The 21,463-nt window shown below is 53.9% G+C and overlaps 1 protein-coding gene and 1 long non-coding RNA gene across 2 annotated transcripts; one reads left to right on the top strand and one right to left on the bottom strand.

The window, feature by feature from the left end:
- Positions 1–1,455: 1,455 nt before the first annotated feature.
- Positions 1,456–10,444, top strand: BCL2L11 (BCL2 like 11). The gene is made up of 4 exons (XM_032443279.1): positions 1,456–1,588; positions 1,778–2,123; positions 4,501–4,613; positions 7,244–10,444. The coding sequence occupies exons 2-4, from the start codon at positions 1,787–1,789 to the stop codon at positions 7,331–7,333; spliced, it is 540 nt and encodes a 179-aa protein (XP_032299170.1). The 5' UTR covers positions 1,456–1,588; positions 1,778–1,786; the 3' UTR covers positions 7,334–10,444.
- On the bottom strand, positions 3,619–21,063 carry LOC116653126. Its single transcript, XR_004306501.1, has 3 exons — positions 20,646–21,063; positions 11,479–11,586; positions 3,619–4,227 (listed from the first exon to the last, which is right to left on the bottom strand). It is a non-coding gene; the product is annotated as an uncharacterized LOC116653126 (long non-coding RNA).
- Positions 21,064–21,463: the final 400 nt, after the last annotated feature.

The raw sequence follows: 21,463 nt of genomic DNA, 5'->3' as shown, positions 1-21,463 counted from the left end.
CTTCTTCTCCCAGATAAGAATCTCCCTTTTTCCCCTCACCCCTCGCCACCTCTGGGGCTCCTCAGTCGATTCACAGACAGCTCTGTGTATATGTGTGTGTGTGTGTGCCTGGAGGGCTGAAAAGTGGCAGTATTTTGCAGAAAGCATGCCCCGTAAAGGTCAGGCTCCCAAACCCCTTCAGATAAAGGCTCATACTTCAGGCATCTGGCTTAAACTGATTACATCTGCCGGCTCTGTGTGAAATGCCATTTATCACAAGGGGCTGGAGAAGCACAAGTCATCTTTTTCCATCCCAGAGTGGAGCAGAATGAAGCCCCTCGCAGCCCACCCCATCAGCCAGCAGTGTTGAGGTGCTTGCAGGGCTGTGCCCATCCCGCAGCCCATTGAAGCTGGTTCATATTGAGCTTGGTGGGGCTGTGGTGCGTGAGAGAGGGCAGTCCTTGGGAGAGCAGGGATGTGGCCACTCGCTGACCCCCAAAAGGCACCGAGATGTGGTCTGGGTGCACAGGACATCCTGTTCTGGTGAGACATTTAGCCTCCAACCTCTGTGCGCGTGAGCCACCCACACAGAAACCAAAGTGATCTGCGGGGTGAGGACAGCAGAAGCGTCTGAGTGCTGCCGGGCCTGATGCATCCCTGCCCAGCCCGGACACGACGGCACCTGGCTTGTATCAGTGCGGCCAGCAGGAGCAGGAGGGGACCGGCCCTGTATGGAACCTGGAGTGCTGCGCTCAGTGCTGGGCCCTCACTGCGAGAAAGGCACTGAGGGCCTGCAGCGTGTCCAGAGCGGAGCTGTGAGGGGTCTGCAGCACCAGTGTGATGGGGGGCGGCTGAGGGAACCGGGCTGTGCAGTGTGGGGGAGAGGAGGATCAAGGGAGACATCATGGCTCTGTGCAACCACCTGACAGGAGGCTGTGTGAGGTGGGGTCGGCCTCTGCCCCCAGGGAACAGCCATGGGACGAGAGGGGATGGCCTCACGTTGTGCCAGGGGAGGTTCAGGTTGGCTGTTAGGAACAATTCCTTCTCCACAGAGCGGTGATGCAGTGGCACAGCTGCATAGGAGTGGTGGGGTCACCGTCCATGGAGGTGTCCCAGAGCCGTGGGGATGTGGCACTGAGGGACGTGGGCAGTGGGCACGGTGGGCTGGGGTCGGACTGGGCGATCGTAGCGCTCCGTTCCGCCCCCATGCCCTGTACTGCGGTGTAACAACACACAGTAACACACTGTAACACACTGTAACACACCGTACCGCGGTGTAACCCGCTGTATCTCGCTGTGCCCTCACAGATCCCCGCACGGATTTGAGCCGTGCAGCCTGACGCGCTCACGCTGCTGCGCGTTCCCGGCCGTGCTCGCAGTGCTCCTGGCGGCTGATCGCGGCGCGCTCCCGGCGGAGGGCAGCGGAGGTGAGCGGGGCGGGCCGTGGTGCAGCGGGGCCGTCGGGGCGGTGCTCGCGGTGGTAAACACGGGGCGGGGCCGCGCTGGAGGCGGAGGCTGCGGGCGCCGCGCTCAGGGCCGCCGGGTGCAGCCTCCCGCCGTCCGGCCGCCCGCTGCCCCTTCTCGTCCCCGCGACTTCGCCGGCGGCACCGTGAGCGGAGCGGGGGGGAGGGCGGGGGGCGGCGGGAGGGGAGCGGGGCGCGGGGCGGGCGGCGCGGGGCCGCGGGCAGAACAATGGGGCCGGGCGGGGAGCGGCGGCGGGAGGAGGAGGAGAAGAGGAGGAGGAGGAAGGGGCGGGCAGGGCCGGCTCCCGCCGCTCAGCGCTCCGCTCCGCCCGCAGGCGCAGCCCATGGCCAAGCAGCCCCCCGAGGCGAAGGCGCCCCGCGACCGCCGGGCCGGGCGGCTGCCGCCGGGAGAGGGGCCGGGCCCGGCCGTCCCGTTGCGGCCCGGAGCCCCCGCCGCGTTGCCCGGCGCCGCCCGGCCCGCCTCGCCCGGCAGCCCCGGGCCGTTCGCCATCCGCTCGCCGCTCTTCTTCTTCGTGCGGAGATCCCCGCTGCTGCAGCGCTCCTCCAGCGGGTACTTCTCCTTCGAGGCCGAGCGCAGCCCCGCGCCCATGAGCTGCGATAAGGCCACGCAGACCCCCAGCCCGCCGTGCCAGGCCGTCAGCCACTACCTGAGCGCCATGGGTGAGTGCGGCGAGCGCCGGGCGGGGCGGCTGCCAAGGAGCGATGCGGGGACGGTGCCGTTCGCTCGGCTTTTATTTTCCTTCCTTTCTTTCTTTTCTTTATTCCCCCCCTCCCGCCGCATCTCTGCGGTTACAGCTGCAGCGCTGACTGTGCCGTGCCCTTAGGAAAGGTTTGCTGCCCTTATGAGTTTCACAACCAGCTCCTCGCGTGGCACCGCCCGCACGGCGCTCACTGCTCTGCCCGGGGCAGGTTGAGCTTTGCGGGCACTCAGAGCCGAGCCGTGCTGTGCCGTGCTGTGCTGTGCTGGGGGCGGCCTGCCCGTGGGAGTGCCCGAAGAATGTCAGCCGAGCCCCGCAGCTGTCTGCTGCTGCCCCAGGAATCTCCGGCGGATGTTTGGCTCTCGCTGGGAGCCGACCCGTGGCTTTGCTTCTGTGTGCCCTCCCCGTGGCAGCGGGCTGTGTGCGAGCGGCACGGCTGTGCTGGCCTCAAGTCCTCGCTGGGCTCTGGTGAGGCTCAGAGGGGAAAGGAGTAGTTTCATCTCAGCCCTGGGTAAAGCAGAGGAGCCTTAAGGTGGAGGCGTGTGTCGGTGTGATATGGGATGGGTGCTGCTCTCTGCCCTGTGGTTGTGTCGGAGGGGATTTGTGTTACGTGTTTTGGTTTCCACCTGTGAGTGTGGGCACGGCAGCGCTGCTTTGCTGGGCTGTGCATCATCCTCGTGCCACGCTGCTACTCAGGGCTGTGCCTTGCTGTGGGTGGAGGTGGCAGCTCCTGCTCCACGGGTGACACTGGGTTGGGAAACTTGGCAGGCGCCTCCTGGGCTTCAGGCTACAGACTTCGCTTTGGCACATTAAGAGGAACGGCAATATAAAACCATAGAGCTGTTGAAATAGGGGCTATTAAGGTTACCTGGTCCAACTGCTTTGCTGTGAGTTCTGCCCCCCAAGATTGGGTGTACCCACCGCCTGCAGTCCCGCTATGTTGATGTCCCCATCCCCAGCAGCCCGAATTACCCATTACAGCTGCCTGGTGTGTGCGGAGCCCCCATCCGTGTGGCTCACGCTGTGGGGCCGCGGCTGCCCTCGGGCAGCACCAGCTCCCGCTATGACTGTGACCCCGCTCTGAGAGTTCCTCTGCCTCTCTGCAATTATGACTGGACGCTTTTGATATTGCGATCTGGCAGCGCCGCAGAAAGTCCTTTCTGAAAACCTCAGCCCGATTTCACTCTCAGCCACGCGTCCCTGCAGTGGGGCCACGCCGTGCCCTGTCCTGCGTGGTGCCATTGGGCTCCTGTGTGGGCTCCGCTCTCGTGCTGCAGTTCATTCAGCGACCAGGGGAAGAAATAACACGGGGCTGTCCCGGGAAGGCAGCGGGCACTGCTACTACAGTGTGAAAACAAAACAGCTCCTTGAGCCAAGCCGTGTCAGCTTGGCTCACAAATACATTTTCCAGTCGGGTCAGAGCCAGACTCCTTATTTAATATACTTTTTTTTTTTTCCCTTTTTTTTTTTTACTGCCCTACTAATCCTTTGAATATTTAGAGATTGGAAGCTATTTGTATTCCCTCGTGAGTCCTTTTGAGCTTGGGTGCCAAGTTTGTGAACTGCTCTGTTTTGTTTGGCGTGGTGTTTTTTTGCAGGGCTGTGTGTGTGTGTAGTGTTTTCTTTTGTTGTTTTCTATCTTTATTATTGTTTAATTTTTAGGCTGTGTTTCTTGCTCAAATCTGAGCTTTCCTTGGCAGGACGGGGCACAGGTGCTGCACCGGGGGTTGCTCATTTCCCCTCCAATATTTGGTGGCTTGTACCGTGGTTTTATCATGTGCTCAGGAACTTAAAATGGAGACTGAAGGGCTCGGTGCTGTGTATTCAGCACTGATAACTGATATATTAGCTCTTTTTTTCTCCTTTTATAAGTTGGTGCCATTTTCTTGAGCCTGGTTTATTTTCTGCCGAAGTGCTGGAATATAATATTGAAGAGCTGAGCCTTCCAACCCTGATGTGGGGATTAAAAGGTCCTCAAGTTTGTTCGGAGTGCACTTTGTCCAACTGTGGCTTTCCCCTTAGTGCAACAGAAACAGCCGCCCTCCTTGTCTTCTTGGATGCCTCCGCTGCTGGGGGAAGAAATAAGAATTAGATCAAATTATCAGGGCTGAGGTTTTTTTAAGGTAAAGGGGAAAATAAGGTTTTGATAGGGAAGAAGCTGCTGATATAATAACAAATAAAAGCCTACCAATAACACAAAACCGATACTGGTACAAGCCTGATGCGCACGTGTCACACAGCGAATCTCAGTTGCATTCTACCCAGGTTTAATGGAGCATTTGCTTTTTGAGTTGTTCCCTGTTTCCAACGCTCTGGTTTTGTTTTTTTGCTCTGTGCAGCTTCCAGGTGGCGATCTCATTCTCTTGCAGAAGAAATACAACCAGAAATATGGATTGCACAGGAGCTGCGGCGCATCGGGGATGAATTCAATGCCTCCTATTGTCCAAGAAGGGTAATTTTTTCTTATTTTTACTTTCCATTTCTTTACGCACGGTCTCTAAAAGGGAAAAGCTTAATCATATCTGGAAACTAGCTCTGTGGCAAGTGTTTTGCTCACTCAAATGTAGAAAAGGATGCGCGGGTGGCTGTCGTCTGCTGCCGCCGCGTCATTGAATATACTCAGCAACACCTTTCGAGTTGGGACCGGAGATTTTCGGGTATCGTGGCTTCATTCATGGTGCTGAGAGCCAGTAAAGCTTCATCTGTTCTCTGGGTTAGCGATGAGCTGGTGATAAGGAGGGAAGCACGTAAGGCAGGCAGAGCTCAGGTGCAGCTGTGTGTTGTTGGGGTGGCATCGGAAGGGGCTGTGCTGAGTAGCTGGCAGCTCTCATGTCCCAGCACTGTTGTTTTAAGGGAATTGCTGCTGAGAAGGGTCACTGGTACCGAAGTATAGTGACAGGTATGAGCCTGCTCTGGTAGCTTATTTCTCCTAGAAGAATTCAGCAAAAGCTCTTTCAAAAATCATATGTTTCCTGGAATCACTGAGGTTGGAAGAGACAGCTTGGATCATCCAGTCCAACCACTGACCTGTCACCACTGTGCCCACTAGATCTGTAAGGCTGTAAAATCTCACCTTGAAGTGGCACAACAAAAATGAGAGGTACTAACATGCACAAAAGAAAAGTCAGCACAAAGAGATGAAGTAACAGCAATTATCGGAGGAGCAGTGATAGCTGATAACATGCCTCTCATCCATTGTTCACAGCTGCATGTTTGTACATGTGGTTTCTAGTCCATCTCCCCTTCCTTTGGCTCACCTGTGGGAAGAGGAGGCAGGAGACCTTGGTGATGACGTGCTGACTGCCCACATCTTTATTCATCCTCATGAGTCACTTCCTCACTGTGTCCAGAGTCTGCACGGCAGAACCTCTTTCCCAGAATGGGTGCCTGTCCTGGTGCTGCCCCACATCCACTCCTGCCTCTGCTCCCTTACCAGCTCATTCTTTTGGAGTTCATATGTTTTCCCCTGCTCTGGAGTCAGCAGCTTCCCTCGTGGATTCGCTCTTGTTCTCCCTCCCTGTGCACGTGGGTGAGGGCTGCAGCAGGGCTCGTTGGGGAGTGCAAGGGCAAAAGTAGCATCGCTTCCCACAGGCTTAATTAGTCTGATGAATTCCTCTTGTCTGTTGCATCCAGAACCAAGCAGCTTTCAGACCATTTAAGTAATTGCTGTGGATTTATTGTTCCCAGCATGCTTGGCTATTGCTCCCTGAAAAGTTGTCTTTTCCTTCTGTGAGCAGCTTGCTGTTGAAGAAGCTCACGCTTGCAGAGCTGGATTGGCAGCACAGCACCAAGGAAGGGATAAACACAAGGTTTTGCTGGCAGCCTGCGTTGCCATCACCCTCCAATCGCAGCGGGTTCATTCGGGTTTGCCCTTTGAGTACAGGTGGAAATGAGGAAAACGGTGCCAAAACGGTGCTTGCCAGACAGGTCGGGGCTGTCGGACGGGTCGGCGCTGCTCCTCTGCCCCAGCGTGCCCAGCTGGGGGCCCTGGGGACAAGTACCTGGCTGGGCCCCCAGGAGGAGTCCCCAAAAGCAGCCTGGCTGTGTTCTGTCTGCCCTTAAAAGCTCCCCAGGGCAAAAACAACACAGGGAATTGGGTAATTCGGCATCGATCCACCTTGACAAAGAGGTTGAGCAAGCGGGAGTGGCTGCTGTGCTATCCTGTCTCCAAGCCAGCTCCATGCACTGCGGATGCATGGTGAGCTGAAAGTGCGCTGCTCATCCTTCTCCACCTGGCTGTGGGATGTTTGAGCATCCTCTGTGGGGGATAGTGCACTCTGTGTGCCCCTGTCCCTGTGGGAGGAGTGTGCATATCAGTGTAAGCAGCGTGGTTTCTCCCTCCAGGGCATGTACAGACATGGTTCTGCTGCAGTAAATATAGCCTGAACCACACCATGCTCTGACAGCGTGGGAAACCAGAGGTGGTGGTGCTGGCACTTCTGTTTCACTGGGGAGGGAAAACGGACCCCAAAAGTAAATGCTCTTTGAACGTTGATGTGAAATACCAGTCCTGTGCTCAAAGGAGGAGTGCTCTGCTGCACACAGAGCCATCAGAGCTGAAGCCATAGCCATCACCATAAGTAGGAACCTGCCTCTGCTACCACTGCTCTTCCTGCTGCAGGATCTTCATTTCTAGTTGGGTTTTGTATCGTTATTATTATTACCTCCCTGCTTTTCCTAGCACAGCTTACTGCTTGCTTCCACACTGCAGCCTCAAGCAGCGTTACGCGTGTCCCACACCCAGGTGAGGGAGTCAGAAATCTCAGTTTCCAGAGTTGGTGAGAGCTGAGAACTACGTGCTCAGCCTCGCTTGAGAGCATTGGGGTATTTGCCCTATTTGTGTTGGATCATCTTCTGCTTGGAAGATATCTCAAGTTGGCTTTGGTGAACTTGAGTTGAGCCCATGTTCTGAATGTGCTGGGGGGGAAATTCCTATGTTCCTAGTGGCAACAGTAGGGAGAAAGCTCAGAGTTGCAGTAAGGAAGGTACCATGTTCAGTTTCCTCATGTGCAGGAGGTGTTCAACTCATGGTAGTTGGGAATTCAAGCCACTTTCTTACTTTCCACCCTGTTTCCTTCCTAGGGTTTCTTGGATAACCACGCTGGAAACCCCCAGGTGGTCATTCTGCGCCTCCTGCATTATATCATCCGCCTCATCTGGAGGATGCAGTGACGCCAGCTGTGTGGGCTGCTGGGACTCAATGGCTTCTTCCAGAAACCAATGGAGAAGAGCCGATGCCAGAGCTTGGGAGCTTCCAAGCTGCCCCCCTGGCCTGGGCATGCGTTGGCCGGAGGAGGGTGGATTTCCCACATGGACCTGCCGGGATGCTCCGAAGCTAGATTTTTATCTGAGAGTGGTGTTTACTGTGTTTCTCTCAAATTTTTTTAAATTTTTTTTTGTAATTATTGTTTTTTAATTGTCTCAGAGAAAAGTCCTCAGTGATGATGTTTGGTCATCGTTTCTGGAAATCTGTTGGCTCGTCTTGGATAGGCCTCAAGACCCTCCAGATCCAGCTGATCTGCAGAGCTGCCTTATTTGTGCTGCAGGCGTTGCAGGGAGCGTCGGATGCGCCCCGGCTGCTGCGCTGCCACATCCTCCTGCCCACCAAAGAGGATGAGGATGGAAGAAGGGCAGAGGGATTTTAATTAGCACTTCTTTTACGTGTAAATACCTAACGCTACCCCAAATCCAACTTCGTTTGCGTCATGCAAATAGCCTATTTCCTGCTGACTGGTTTGGTTTTTTTGTTTTTTTCCCCTTTTGTTTTAAATTCTGAATTTCAAGACTTAGCTGTCAGATTCCCAGGGTCCAAAATATCACAACCAACCAACCAAACAAAAAACAATCCACCAGGTTGCCTTTTTAGAAATTCTTTCTATAAGACGTGTGAAAATGCTTATGTATTGTATAATATTATAATATATAATATCGGTGACTGAGTAATTCAGCAATAAGATGTCCGTGGAGGCAGGTTAAAACAGTTCCCAAACCACTGCAGTTTTGCACCCAGTGACAGGTCCTGCTGTGCGCCTCCAGGAACTGTTCTAAGGCATGGTTAGCGTGTTGCTGTTAAACCCAGGAGGGTTTTTGGCACACTGGATGTTTTGTGGGATCCTGTTTGGACTGGACCAGAGCGATGGGAGATGTCCTCAGTCTGCAGGCAAGGAGCGAAGGGATGAAGACCTGAAAGTTCCTGTGATGGGATCCAGCTGGATGAGGGGCCGTGCGGCGCTGAAGGATGCAGACTTGCTTGTGCGTGCTGTTCAGATGTTACCAACTCATCATGGAGCGTGGGGTCTGCACTCTGCTAGCCTTGGACAGGGCTTCTCCTCGTGACACATCTCCTCCTCCTGCCTGGGAAGACCTCAGCAGGTGTTTGATGACCCAGGACGATGCTCTGTCTCTCCTCCCATCTGGAGACCCTGCCACGTGGCTCGAGAAGGACACTGTGTATCCCAGTCAACAGAGACCCCGCCATCATCTCTGGTTCATCTCGTATGGGAGGCTTCTGCACAGCAGGTGCTTTTTGGGGCGTGTCATTGCTTCGACCGCCTGCATTTCTATGCACAAACGTACTCCTCTCACCTTGAAAACTGTCCCCTTCCCTCCAGCTGGTGCGGAGATGGTCCTAAAATCACCTTCCAAATGCTGCAGTTAGTTCTGGTTTCACCAGCACCATAAGAAGAAGAAGAAGCAAACCCAGCCCTGTGACAGCGGTATTTCCCACCGCGCTGCCATATGCACGTTGGGAAAGACTGTTCTGCGTGCCATTGTGTGAAGATCAGTGTTCCTATGTTAGAAGAGCTGTGTATAGTCTGACCTCCTTGTGCTGGCTGGGAGGTGATGACCCATTGGCGTGGGGCTGTGTGCCCCTGATTGCACTCGTTGGAAGGAGAGCGGAGCAATTCTGGCTTTTCTGGTCCTGCGTCCCATGGAGCACACCAAAGAATGGTGGCCAGCACCCAGCACTTTACCCTGTCCTCATGGCTCTGTGCTGTGGAGGAGAAAAAGAAGGGGAAGAACGCAAGGGATTGGCACCATCTGGCTTGGGCTGTTCCACATCCAGCCTTCCCAGCCTGAAGGCAGAGGAAAATGTAGCTCCAATAATAATAATAGTAGGCTTCATCACTGCAGGGTTGTGAGGATTGTTTATTTTTGGTTTTCTTTTCTTTTTAATGTCCCCCATAAAGAAGAATGATGGTTTAAAATCAGCAGTTCAACTCACTTCAGCAGTGTTTGCCGATGGATTTGGGGCGTTTTAAGCCCACGTCACCTGTGCTCTCTGTTCTGCCAAAACGATTCCATGAAGTTCAGTGGTTGCAGAGAGCCCCAGTGTGCTGGATGGTCTCACGCCACACTTCACGCTTCTCAGTTGGTAACTGTAAATACCTGACTATTTATTAGAGTAGGGCACTGTATTATTTTCATCATCTGAGCCAAATATCTGCGTGCAATGTATTCTCTTTCCATTCTCTCATGTAAGTTTTGTACAGCTTATAAGTAATCAAAAAAAAAAAAAAAAAATCCTGTTCTTTCCTAAACTTTTTTTAGAGTTAAACTTGGTAAATACTGTAGATTTCCCCCTCCTCCCCGTTTATTTCCCCCCCCACCCTCCACCCCTGTGTAATCAATGCACTCTACTGTTCCATCATGCTGTAACTTGTAGAAATGATGTCTATTTATTTCCTGCTTATTTAAATGCCTGTTGAGGTTCTGTCTGCCCCTCTCTCCTCCTGCCCCAGGTCTGTGGTGTGGATGGACCACGTGAGTGATGGACCTTCCAGCTCTGCCCGCTGGATTCAGCGCAGCCGACGCAGTGCAGAGATGATTGGTTTGAATGGCCTGAGTCCTGCACTCCCATAGGGATTTAGGCACCTCTAAGATAATTGCAGCATTAGTGAAAGTCAGGGGAAGTTTGGCTTCTCAACCACAGTTTTGGTCCTCCCTTCTTTAAAACCACATTGTCTTCCATCTCAGCCAAGACCCCGGACCAGCTTTTATCATCAGGTACAACTGGAGTGCACACTGATGTCCCAATTAATCACTAACTCGTTTCATAGGACCCAGCATATGTAGCATTTTTATTGCAATTTCCCTGGCTTACTTGTGTTTTGCACTGATGAATTTTGGACAGGGTAATTGCCACTTTACTTGTGCAATACTGCTGTAAATAATTGCAGATCTTGTTTTTGTTTTTTTGTTTTTTGTTTTTTTTTTTAAGATGCAATCTTTTATGTTCTTAATATGAGTTTTATATGAATAAAACCTTCAACTGTTTGACTAGTCACGAGTGCTGCTTTTTTTTTGGGGGGGTGGGCTTCTGGATGGATCCTCTGCCAGGAGATGGTTGATTTTAGGTGCCTGCAGATGTGAAGAGCAAGGCGGTGATCTGCTCATGTATTTAATTCAGTAGAGCTTTACAGGACTTTTTTCCTTCCTTTTGGCTTCTTTTCCTGTGTCGTTTAGGCTTCCTTAGTGAGGTTTTTGTTTATTTTCTTTTGTATCCGTACTCACAATCTGCCCATTGATGCCCCCATTTCGCTTTCCTTTCCCTTGGCCCTCCTTCCCTTTTCTGTCCCAGGTTCTGAGCCCTCCTCAATGTTTTATGGCCAGATCCACTTCAGGCTTGGAGAAGTTGAAAGAGCACAAGGGAATGGGATGATGGCTCCTTGCTCTGAGCCATCTACCCCAGCAATTGCTCACTTTGCCTTTATTTCACCACAGATAATAGATGGCAGATAACTGATAGCATCAGCTGTGGTTTGGAGCAATTATTTTGCTGTGCTCGCTCGTGTGGGGCTCTCAGCACAAAAGGAGCAGCCACGAGGTGATTGTGGGGCTTGCGAAGTTCAGCAGCAGAGGATGGGCAGAAACAAGAAGCCAAACAAGAAGCCAAGCATGCAGCTATGTATCTATGTACACCTCTCTGCTCCCTGAATGCAGCGCCCAAGCCGCTCGTTCAGGATTAGCACACCTCCCTTTGCTGGGAATTTGGCCCTGACCATGAGTCACAGTGGCGAGGCGAGAGCAGGGCTTGTTTCTGCAGAGGCAGCTGCACTTCCCTGTTTGTTTGTGTCTTGTCTTGTTTTGGTTTTAAGCTGTTCAGAGTCAAGGAGGGCTTACTTGAAGATCATAAGGTTGGAAGAGACCCAATGACGATCCACTCGAGCCGTCAACCCATCATCTCCAAGATACTGCTGTTCTCCTTCATCTACCTCCTCAGCTCTCCCAAAGCCTTAAGACTGCTGCCTGCTTTAGGGTAAATATTGATAGAAGGACAACAATAATTAATCATAAAATAATAAAAGATCCCCCACCTCTCATCAATCCCACCAGGCTCTTGGGAGGCTGCCTTTAACCACCAGTTTCCTGCTGCTCATTGCACACCACCGGGACGCTTTGGCTCAGCGCTGTGATGTTGATGGCTGAAAGGAAGGAAGAAAGTGGGGAAGGAATAAATCCGAGATAAATGTGCCCAGGAACCCTGGCCTTGTGAGAGGCTCCCAATGAAATATAATAAAATCAAGAGCCCACCCCGACCTTGACAAACAACAAAATATCTGGATTTTTTTTTTTTTTTTCTCGTGCTTGTTTCAAATTACAGAAGTTCTTGAAAGGGAAGTTTATAGGTTTCAGGTGCTATTTTAGGGGCTTCTTTAACTCAACAATGCCCGTATTGCCCAGCCAAGACCGCGCCATCTACCTGGGGATTTATGGTCCCATTCAGAATTATGGCGGAACTGGGATGTTAGGGGATGATTCTGGGGACAGCCCTGACCCCTCTGGGATCGACATCTTGCCTCTCATTTGGGGGAAAATCCCACAAGTCTTCCAAGCCAACTAACAGGGCCTTGGCCACAAGCTGGAGACGGGGCCAAGCCAGAGTGACCTGTGCAGGCAGGTTGTCCGCTGATGGTTCTCCCTCTGTCTTTGCTGTGACTCATTTTGGAAGGAGCTCAGCCTGAACCCTATGACCTCGGTGAGCCAGCAGAGAAGGGGAAATGCTCCCTGGCAGCATCCCACAGTCCCAACTGGTTTCTGCCCATGGCCACCAGCCTGGCCTAGGAAGGCTCTGGCCACATCTAGGTAGGCTATGGCCAGGCCCATGACAGTCACGGCCCATATTGGCCACGGCCCCATCCTAGCTTGCCATAGCTGATGCAATGGTGGCCATGGCCTGGGATGACCAAGAGCAGGTCCCAGTTGGCCACAGCCCAGCTTGACCATTTCCCAGGTCCACCAAAAACATGTTGTTTGGTCTCTCTCCAAAAGACTGGCTCTTTCTTTCTGTGGTCTTGCTTCAGTGACAAATTAAACCACCATCCATTTTGTGCTTGTTTGAATGATGACAAACTTCCTTTATTCCTTGAAAAGGGGAAAATACAACCAACCAACAGTTTGATCATGGGAAAAGCCACGTGCATAGCTCATGGCCACATGTGGAGCTGCTCTGAGCCTCTTTCAGCTGTAGCTACTGACAATACATCTCGTCTTGTTGATGTGGGACAATCTAAACCCAAGAATGTCTGCTTTGAGCATAACAGTGGGTTATGCTGTGTGGAAGGAAGCCCTTCTGAACCTCATTGGAGGTGATGATGTGGAGAATGGCCACCAAAAGCAACTCTATCGAGGGGCTCCTCCTGCCCACACCCTCACACTACGGCATTAAGCTTCTCTGTATAAATAAACAACTCTGAATGTCAGTTTCATCGTGGCTGGAATTTTGCTGGATTTCTACCTGGGATTAATTTTCTTCTTTTTTTTTTTTCTATATTAACCTATGAAGCCAAGTGTCTCTTTCCAAAAACAGTCTACGCAGGTAGGAGCCCTGAGCATCCTTGGGGTGCCATAGAATGATGAACAAAGCCTGGCCCAAGCTCCATCCCCCAGAAATGAGGATGAAAGGGTTCAGGGCCATCCAGCACCAGGGGAGTTGCAAAGCCATCCTGCCATACCCTCACTATATTTTTTTCCAATGACTCGCATCTGACCTTTCAAACACCTGTTCAGCCTAAAACAGCTAAAAATACCCACCAAGCTTTGCATCTGATTTTCATATTGCAACAAAGGTCACCGTTTCCAGTGGGTTTTCTTATATTTCTGGTGGGTTCTGGGATGTTTGAGCCCTGGGCGCTCTGACTTCACCACGGATGGGTATCTTGGAGGGGCTGGGTATCTTCACCAGGGATGGGTATCCCTGGCCTTTAGGGCAGGATTTCCCAAGCACTTCCCTTCCCCATCACTTCCCCAACAAGTCCTGGATCTGTGTGGCTGTGGTGGGGCTGGCTGCATCTGCATGGTGTGACAAAACCGTTTTCCTTCTATTGCTGGACTCCTGAGAGTCCCAACAATATCACAATGGCCACCTAGCTCACACTCCTTCCCCAGCAGTCCTAAGCCAAATTTTCCCAGCCCAAGGACACACAAATCCCACCAGCACCGAAGGAATAGGGTGGGAGTTTCTCCTGCCTGGTATTTTGATGGGCTCATCTTTTAATGTTGTCGGGAGTGCACGGGGGAGCCTTTGCTGCCCAGCCGTGTGGGCTGTAGTTAATTAAACCACTCTTTCTCTCGGTGTGATTCCCAACATCACATGCCAAATGGAAACTTTTTGACAAAGGCATCGGTTTAATTAGGGAGAAAATGTTTGAAGGCGATGCTATGTCAGCTCCCAAAGGGGGGCAGGACACGGCGGGCAGCAAAATGCCACCTCCCCAGCTGTGCACCAGCGCTGCCACTGCTGCTCTAATTGGCTCCAGTTTGCACATCTGTGTTGGCGCCGGGCTCAGCCTGGAGAAAATGTGAAAATAAATGGTTGGACTTTTTTTTGCTTTTTCTTTCTGTAAGACAGAAGCTGGCAGCACAAATCCCCCCCAGTGCTCCCTTGGGACACCCGGCCCAGCGCTGGGTCATGGGGCTGCATCGCGGCAAGGAGATGGCAGCAAAAATGTGAGCAGAGGGACACGACCTCATTCCTCCCAAATGAAAGATGGATTTCTAAGCTCAGTTGTTAATGCTGGGTCTAGCCCTGACCTTGGGATTCAGGTGGTGGACTGCTGATGGTGCCTGGAAGTGACGGAGAGTGGTTTTGGTGGCACAAGGATGTACCTAATATCCATGTTTGCTCAGAAATTATGGCTTGAATCTGTGTGTCATTGAATGCAAGGAGAACATTGCTGTCCTGGACACTCTAAAACCAGTTCTAAAGAGCAGTTCAGGGAGCAGGGCCTCTCTTGACCATGTGAACACTGTGCTGGCTCTAATGGATGCACTAAGGGCAATCTCCTTCATTGCATCCCTTAAGAGAAGCTACAGCCAGGGTGCGAGGTGGCCACCAAGCTCTGCTGCCAGCCATGGAACGCTGTGAGTGAGCGTCAGCATTCAAATTACTTATTGGCAGAAATGGGTTTAAAAATAGGTTTTTTTATGATAAACAAACTAACCTCATACAGGAAGTGAGCTGCAAATACTAAAAACTCGTACGGTGTTAAACATTTTGTCCAACTTTCTTGTGGGTTTGGCTTCGTTGGGTTTTTGTTTGTTTTCTTGTTTGTTTTACCTGTTTTGTTGCACAGAGAAAGCAGTTGGCATGGGAAAAGGGGAAAAGGTGGCTGGGAATAGGGGCTGCTCCCAGAGCTAATAGAGCAGGGCTGCCAGGCTCACACTCACCCCCCCCAAAATACAAACACAGGGTTGGGACACCAACCCATTGCTGGCATTGAGCTCCCGCATGCCCTGAGCAGGATCTAGAGGGACAAAACCCAAATCTGGCCCCAGGGTGATGTTTGGCTTGCCTGCATCCCATCCATATGCACGGCACTGATAGGCAGGGAAGAAAGGAGAAAAGCCACAGAAACCAGCGCGATTCAGGGCTGTGTGCTGAGAGCAGATTTGGTTTCTCACAGCCCTTTTTTTCTTATGGAAAACAGCAGGGAGGTAAAACGGTGCTGCAGGGATGCAGGAGTTGTGCCGTGTAGGGCAATGGGCAGTGGGGTTTCTGCCCTCCTTTCACACCCCAAATCAGAGCCAAGCCCCGGCAATGCACAGCCAGCTTTGAGCCACAAACACGGTGTTTCAGTGCCTTTGGGCTTTTAAAGGCGTCTGCTGCTGCTGCTGCTGCTGCTGCTGAAAAGGTTAAGCAGTTTTCCTACCGAAACCCGAGTGTGGGCTGTGAAAGAACATGTTAATGAAGAAAATTTCCCCAGGGCTGCTCTTTTATTATCACCAAAGCCATCAAGTTTCAGTTTGAGTTATTTGTATTTATTTATATATAAAAAAACACAAAGATTAAATAAGTAGAACAAAAACAAAAACCTCATCCTAATTTCTGTGCTCAACCTGATTTATTAAGACAAAAGCAACTCCCCTCCAGCAGGTAGCAAGGCAGCTTGCCGTGCTGAAATGGGGCTGAAAAACCCTCCTGCATCACAGCACCCAGGTTTTGCTTTCCCCCTCACTCTGCTCTATGGGGCCAAAATGATGACATTCACTGTGAGATTGCAGTGTTTGCAGAGAGAAAACAACCTGTCAGCCAGCCCCTAAAAAGCACCACCGTGCCCAGCATTGGCTCAATGCAGGGATGGGCTGCAAAGCAAAGTGCATCTCCCCCCAAAGCATCAGCAGAGCCCGAGGGCATGGGGAAGGGGCTGGCAGCCCCCAGCACTGCTGCCCCTGCCCCTTTTGCTGTCAGATATTAACAAGGGATCAGGTGATGTTTCTCTCTTGGTGTGTTTTCACTCCTGTCGCCAGAGACCTGGTTAGAAAACACACACACACACAAAAAAAGCCCTTCAGTGGTCTCATCGCCTTTAATGCGTTTGTTTTTCTACATATTTTATGTTGTTGGCTTTTGTTATCAGTCTCATCTGCAATTTGTGGCCAATTCTGTCATGCTTTAGGCAGACATCTTGTTCCCAAAACTGTTTGCAGCCTTTCAGTTACAGTACAGTGGCAAATACAGCGCAAGGCCGGCTGTGGCGTAACGAGAAAAAGGGCAGATTTAACCCCAAAATCACCCTCGGGTCAGATCCACTCTCCACAGAGGGCAGGCGGTGTGTGGGCAGCTCCGGCCTGGCACACCAACCCCTCTGGATACCATGGCATGGAGCAGGGCAGCCATGGTGCTATTTCCCAGTGCTTTACCCCCAAAATGCAAAGCATCCCATCCCTGCACAGCTGTTAGGGTCTCATTGGAGACATGAGGTGCTGGGGGGGCCATGGGGCAGCCCACAGAACCACAGCAATCCCCCCATGCCCCCTCACTAACCCAGCACCACAGCCATTAAATCACTTGAGCGCTTATTTACCACCGAAAACAAACGCCGCCGACCCGGCGCGTATTCAGTATTAATATCGAAACCAAAAAGCAAATTAATACCGCAGAATCAAGGGATTTAAAAATAAAATGAAAGTCACGCCGGGGAGGGGCCGGTTGCCGCATTCCGAGCGCGCTCTGTGGGTTGTGGGCCTGATGCCCACCCAGCCGGCCTGAGGTGGGGGCTCAGCGCCGCCATGTCGTGCTGCTGGACATGGCCAAACGAATGCAGCCATGCTGGGCAGGAAGGGCTCATGGCCAGGCCTCACGTGGTATGGAGACAACGGGAGCGAGGGGCCGCATTCCCAGCCGTCCCCGTGCCCCACACAGCCACCCATCACCAGGGATTTTCCACCCAGCCACCCCTGGTGGGCGGGGGGCATGACACATGCTGAAACCCCGCTCCCCTTCCTGGCCCTGCCACCGCTGCATCGCCGCCTCCCGCTCAACCGAGCCCACAACGGTTTCCGCGAAAGGGCCGTTGGCAGCGGCGGCTGCTGGATGGGGGATGACGGACACAATTTCAGCCCCTCTGATGAGGGGCACCGCAAGGCCCTGCCGCCCCAGGGGGCTCCGCTGGGGGACCCCAACACCACCGCTATGTACACACCAAACTGCTGGCCCCCCGTGCCCCCACTGGCAGCCCCTCATCCCTGGCACACGTGGGCCGTGACGGAGGGTCCGGTAGCCCCTGCCAACAGGCTGTTGTGCACTGAAATGGAGTGAAAAATGAGCGTGCCGCGGGTCTCCTGACGCCGTCTGCACTTCCTGTGACTACGCGCGGCACGGCGTCTTTCGGGCTGATCCTTCCTCTATTTATCGGATGGCAGCGTGGGACAAACACACATCCCAGGCCCCCAGCACAGAGCAGAGCACACACAGAGGGCTGGAAGCCGAGCTGCAGGCTGCCCTGTGCCCCATAGACCTCATCCCCACGCACTGAGCTCCCCATGTCCTGGATGGAAGCAGGGAGTCAAAACACAGCTACAACAGGCTGGGTTGGAGCACAACTTATTTTGACTCATCCACTGCTGGGCCGCCCGGCCCACCAGCCACGCTGGTATTCACAGCATGGAGAGGGGGGAAGGCACCCATGCGGGTGAGGTTTGCAAAATCCTTCTAAGTTTGACTCATGTGGAAAGAGTGAAACACCAAAGAGTGTCCTGAAAGTGGGCAGCACGGAACGCTTTTACTGCACAGCTGACCACAGTTGAAGAAAGCAGAATTTCGGACAGATTTCAGACAGCCATTTTGTGGGGGGTGGAGGGGGTGGAGGTGGGCCCGGGGTTCGGCTGCTGTTGGGGTGGGTAGGGGCAGAGTGGGGGAAAACAATACAGCCTGCACTTGGGAACGAGCTCATCTTGCTCTTTTCTAAGCTACACCACACGATGGTGGGGAGGAATGGGGCTGCTCTACCTGGCAGGAGCCATATGGAAAACCACACTGGGACTTCCATGGTGAGGGGGGTGAGCAATTGCCTCCATAGCAATTGAGATAAGAAAGAACTAACACACAAACACTGCAGCACAATGTCGAGGGCTATTCACTGCTGCAGTGCATCGAATGAAAGTGGAACCCAGGGAGAAGCAAAGCGCAGCTTTCCGAGCAAGGGGTGAGTGGGAAATCCCAGCTGTGAAGTACATAGGAAATAACATCCCCGGCCCCGTGGGGTGGCACAGGGCTTTGGGGAAATGCCCCCAGGTACGGTGCGGCAGCCGGGCGCCTCGAGCATCGCAGCGCGGCTCAGCCACGAGATGCCAATCATCTCATCAAAGCCAGCTGAAAACAAAACTGAGAAGCAGCTTGTGGTTTTACGATGAGCATTGGCATAAAAATATAGAGATTTTAAACACCTTCGGTGTGCCGTGAGGAGACACGGGGGGTGTTTGTTTGTGAGGTTCAGCAAGGTTTGCTCATGGATCTGGGCAGCTTTTTGCTGCCCTCTGCTCTCCCCGGAGGCAGACACGGGGCCATCGGGGCCATCAGGAATTAGAGAACCATTAAGACTGGGAAAGGTCACCGAGTCCAACCCCATCCCACCCCCACCGTGCCCACCGCCCACATCCCTCAGTGCCACATCCCCACGGCTCTGCAACACCTCCAGGGACGGCGACCCCATGTCATGGTTTTGTGCCCTTTCCTTACATTCCATCCCCTAAAAGCACGGCACAGACATCACAACACAGACAACGAGGCTTTGGAGCCCTCTTGGTTTGTTCAAACCCATCATGTGCCCCTTCCCCGGCGTTTCGGGGAGGTGCTGCTCCAGCCGCGGCGCTCTCAGCCCAGCGCTTCCTTTTCAGCGAAGCCCTTTTTCCTCATTTCTGAGTCATTTGGAGATCTAAGCGCACAAACACCCCCGGCTTTCAGAGCGCAAATTACGGCAGGGATCAGCCCGGCAGCACGCGGGGCGTGTGCAAGCCCTTACTCCACATAAACACACGTCAGGCTGGACGCCTTCCTATTCACACTCACAAAGTGCCTATTGCCGGGCTGATACGCAGCGTATAAAGCAGAAAATCAGCCGAAAAATGGAGAAAAAGCCGCACCTTTGCACGCTCCCCCCCCACCCCGAACCCAGTAGCGCCCCGGGGTGCCGCAGCCGAGGCGGGGGAGCTGTGTGCGGGTGGAGGGCAGCGCCCATCACAGGGCGAGATGAGCGATGTGATAAGGCGCAGCCAGACGGTGCCTCAGCGCCCCATCGGGAACGGCCGCCGGTGGGTGTTGGAGTGCCGAGCCCCGGCGAAGTGTCCTGAGACACTCATTTCAGACAAGCGTATGCAAATCAACGGTATATAAGGCTAAACCCTCCCACCTGGGGTCAAACCACATCCCATTATAGTGCGGCGCTGCGCTGAGCCGGTGCCGGGAGCGGGGCCGTGCCGAGGGCTCCCCGGCTTCTCCATTTTGTAGCAGCGGGGCCTCAGCCGCTGGGAGTGGGCGGGGGACCCCCGAGTCACCCCATCCCCTTCAGGATCCTCAGGGTGGTAGATCATAGGATCGTTACGGCTGGAAAAGGCCGCTGGAATCATCCAGTCCAGCCGTCGGCCCATCCCCACCGTGCACACCAACCGACCGTGTCCCTCGGACGGGACGCCATGCACCGCTCGCACAGATACGGGGATGTTTGCCCCAGCCGCGATGCTGGCTTTGCAAACCAAAATGCAACTTGGAGGTGGAACTATTTACTCTCAGCTCCGAGGCTTTGCCGGGCTCCTGGAGGGAAGGAGGAGAACGGCTCCCGCCCGTTATACAAAAGGGTTTGTTTATCCCTGGGTTAGCGATGTTTGCTTTGGAGCCGCTCCAGACTCTCGCGCACCGCCAGAAAAACACGCCGACAAAACACCGAGCGCCCGCGGGCGGCCGCAGCGCAGCGCAGCGCCTCGTACAACCCGCACCGACCCGCAGCGCCTCGTACAACCCGCACCGACCCGCAGCGCAGCGCCGACAGCCCCGGTACCCCCGGCCCAGCCCGGCCTTGGCCCGCGGGCTCCCCCCGCCGCCAGGAAAGTGCATCTCCCGTAGCGTCCCTTCCTCATCGAGTCGTCTATCAGAAAACGCGCACATCAAGAAAGCAGAAAGTCGGCAAATAACCCTGTCGGCTGGTAGCCCTGTCGGCAAAAAACAAGAGCAGGGAGGCAAGGGAACGGGAGCACCGTTTCCCAGCCCACGTTGCCCAAAAGTGATGCTCCTCCTGCAAGGTTTGGCCCCTCTGTATCACACCGGGCCCACCAGGGGTGTCAGGGCTCTGCGGGATCCCGGCTCGCGTTCATCAGGACGCAGAGATGCCGGGCACGGAGGGGAAGGTGAGCGCAGCACGGAGCGCTGCTTCCAGCCCCAAGGCAAAGCCTGCGTGGCGGTGGGAAGGTGAGAGCCAAGGGACGGCCACGAAGGCAGCCCGCAGCCGAGCCTGCTGACTCATTTTTGGTTGCACGGGGAGGTGCAGCACCTCTCGCCTCCGCCATTCTGTTCCATGGGGTTTTCCCTCTCCCCTTGTTCGAGCAGGAGCTGAATTACCAAAAGTGCTCATCACGTGGCCCCGAGAGTGCAGACCCAGTTTCATTTACTGTAAGTGCACGGGCTCAAAAATACTCCGGTTTCCCGCAGAGCAGAAGAGATGCAGGAGGTGAGGGCTCCGCAGCACGCTTTGGGTCCCTGCACCCCACTCACCTGAGATGTCTCCTCGGGGGGAAGAAGCCCACTGTGCACAGCTCATCCTCCATGGGGCCACCAGTGCCAACCCACCGCTGCGCTCCAGCATCCCCACGGATCTCCTGCACGCAGGGTATCGCAGAGGGAACGCGCCTTCCTTAGCAGGATGGGATGTGAGATGCTGTGAGAGGAGGGCGGCCTTCAGAAAGCAACTTTCAGCCATTAACACGAGCCGGCTGCTGTGCCCCAGAGCTGCGAGCAGCGGGATGCTGCAATGGGATGTACTGGAGGTTGGCTTCAATCCGGGAGGCGCGTGGAAATAACAGAGGTGGGAGGATGCAGAGGAGCCCTGCTCGCTGCAGCAGGGCAGCAGCATCCCTGTCTCATGCCATATGGATGCGTCTCATCCTTCCCAAGCTCCTGTCTGGGTTTATAGGGAGGAGCGGATCGGGGCAGCTTTCCCACGGCCGCTGACCAGCTACACCCACTGGGAAGCACGTGGGGTTTTTCCCATCAGAAAGTGCCTTTGCTATGGGAAACTGTGGGCTGGGATTGCCCAGCTGGGAGACAGAGAGGCAGAAATGGGGATGGGAACCCAGCAAAGGCTTCTGGCTTTTCAAATCCAGTGGGAAAACTCCCACGTGGAATGAAGGCAGAGGCCTTCGGAAGCCCTGGGAAAGGTCTTGTTTCCAAGGGTTTGCAGCAAATCTCTGTGTGGGAGATGGGGACAGAGGCTCTGCGTGTCCCCAGGGTGGCAGAGATGGCTCCAGGAGCAGCTGGGGGGCTGGGGAGGGCTGGAACTGGGCTCCCATTGCAGGGTGAGTGCAGCCCCATGC

The sequence above is a fragment of the Coturnix japonica genome, chromosome 3 (genome assembly GCF_001577835.2).
Source record: "Coturnix japonica isolate 7356 chromosome 3, Coturnix japonica 2.1, whole genome shotgun sequence".
In the NCBI taxonomy this organism is placed as follows: Eukaryota; Metazoa; Chordata; class Aves; order Galliformes; family Phasianidae; genus Coturnix; species Coturnix japonica.
This window is presented reverse-complemented; position numbering and strand designations above follow the sequence as displayed.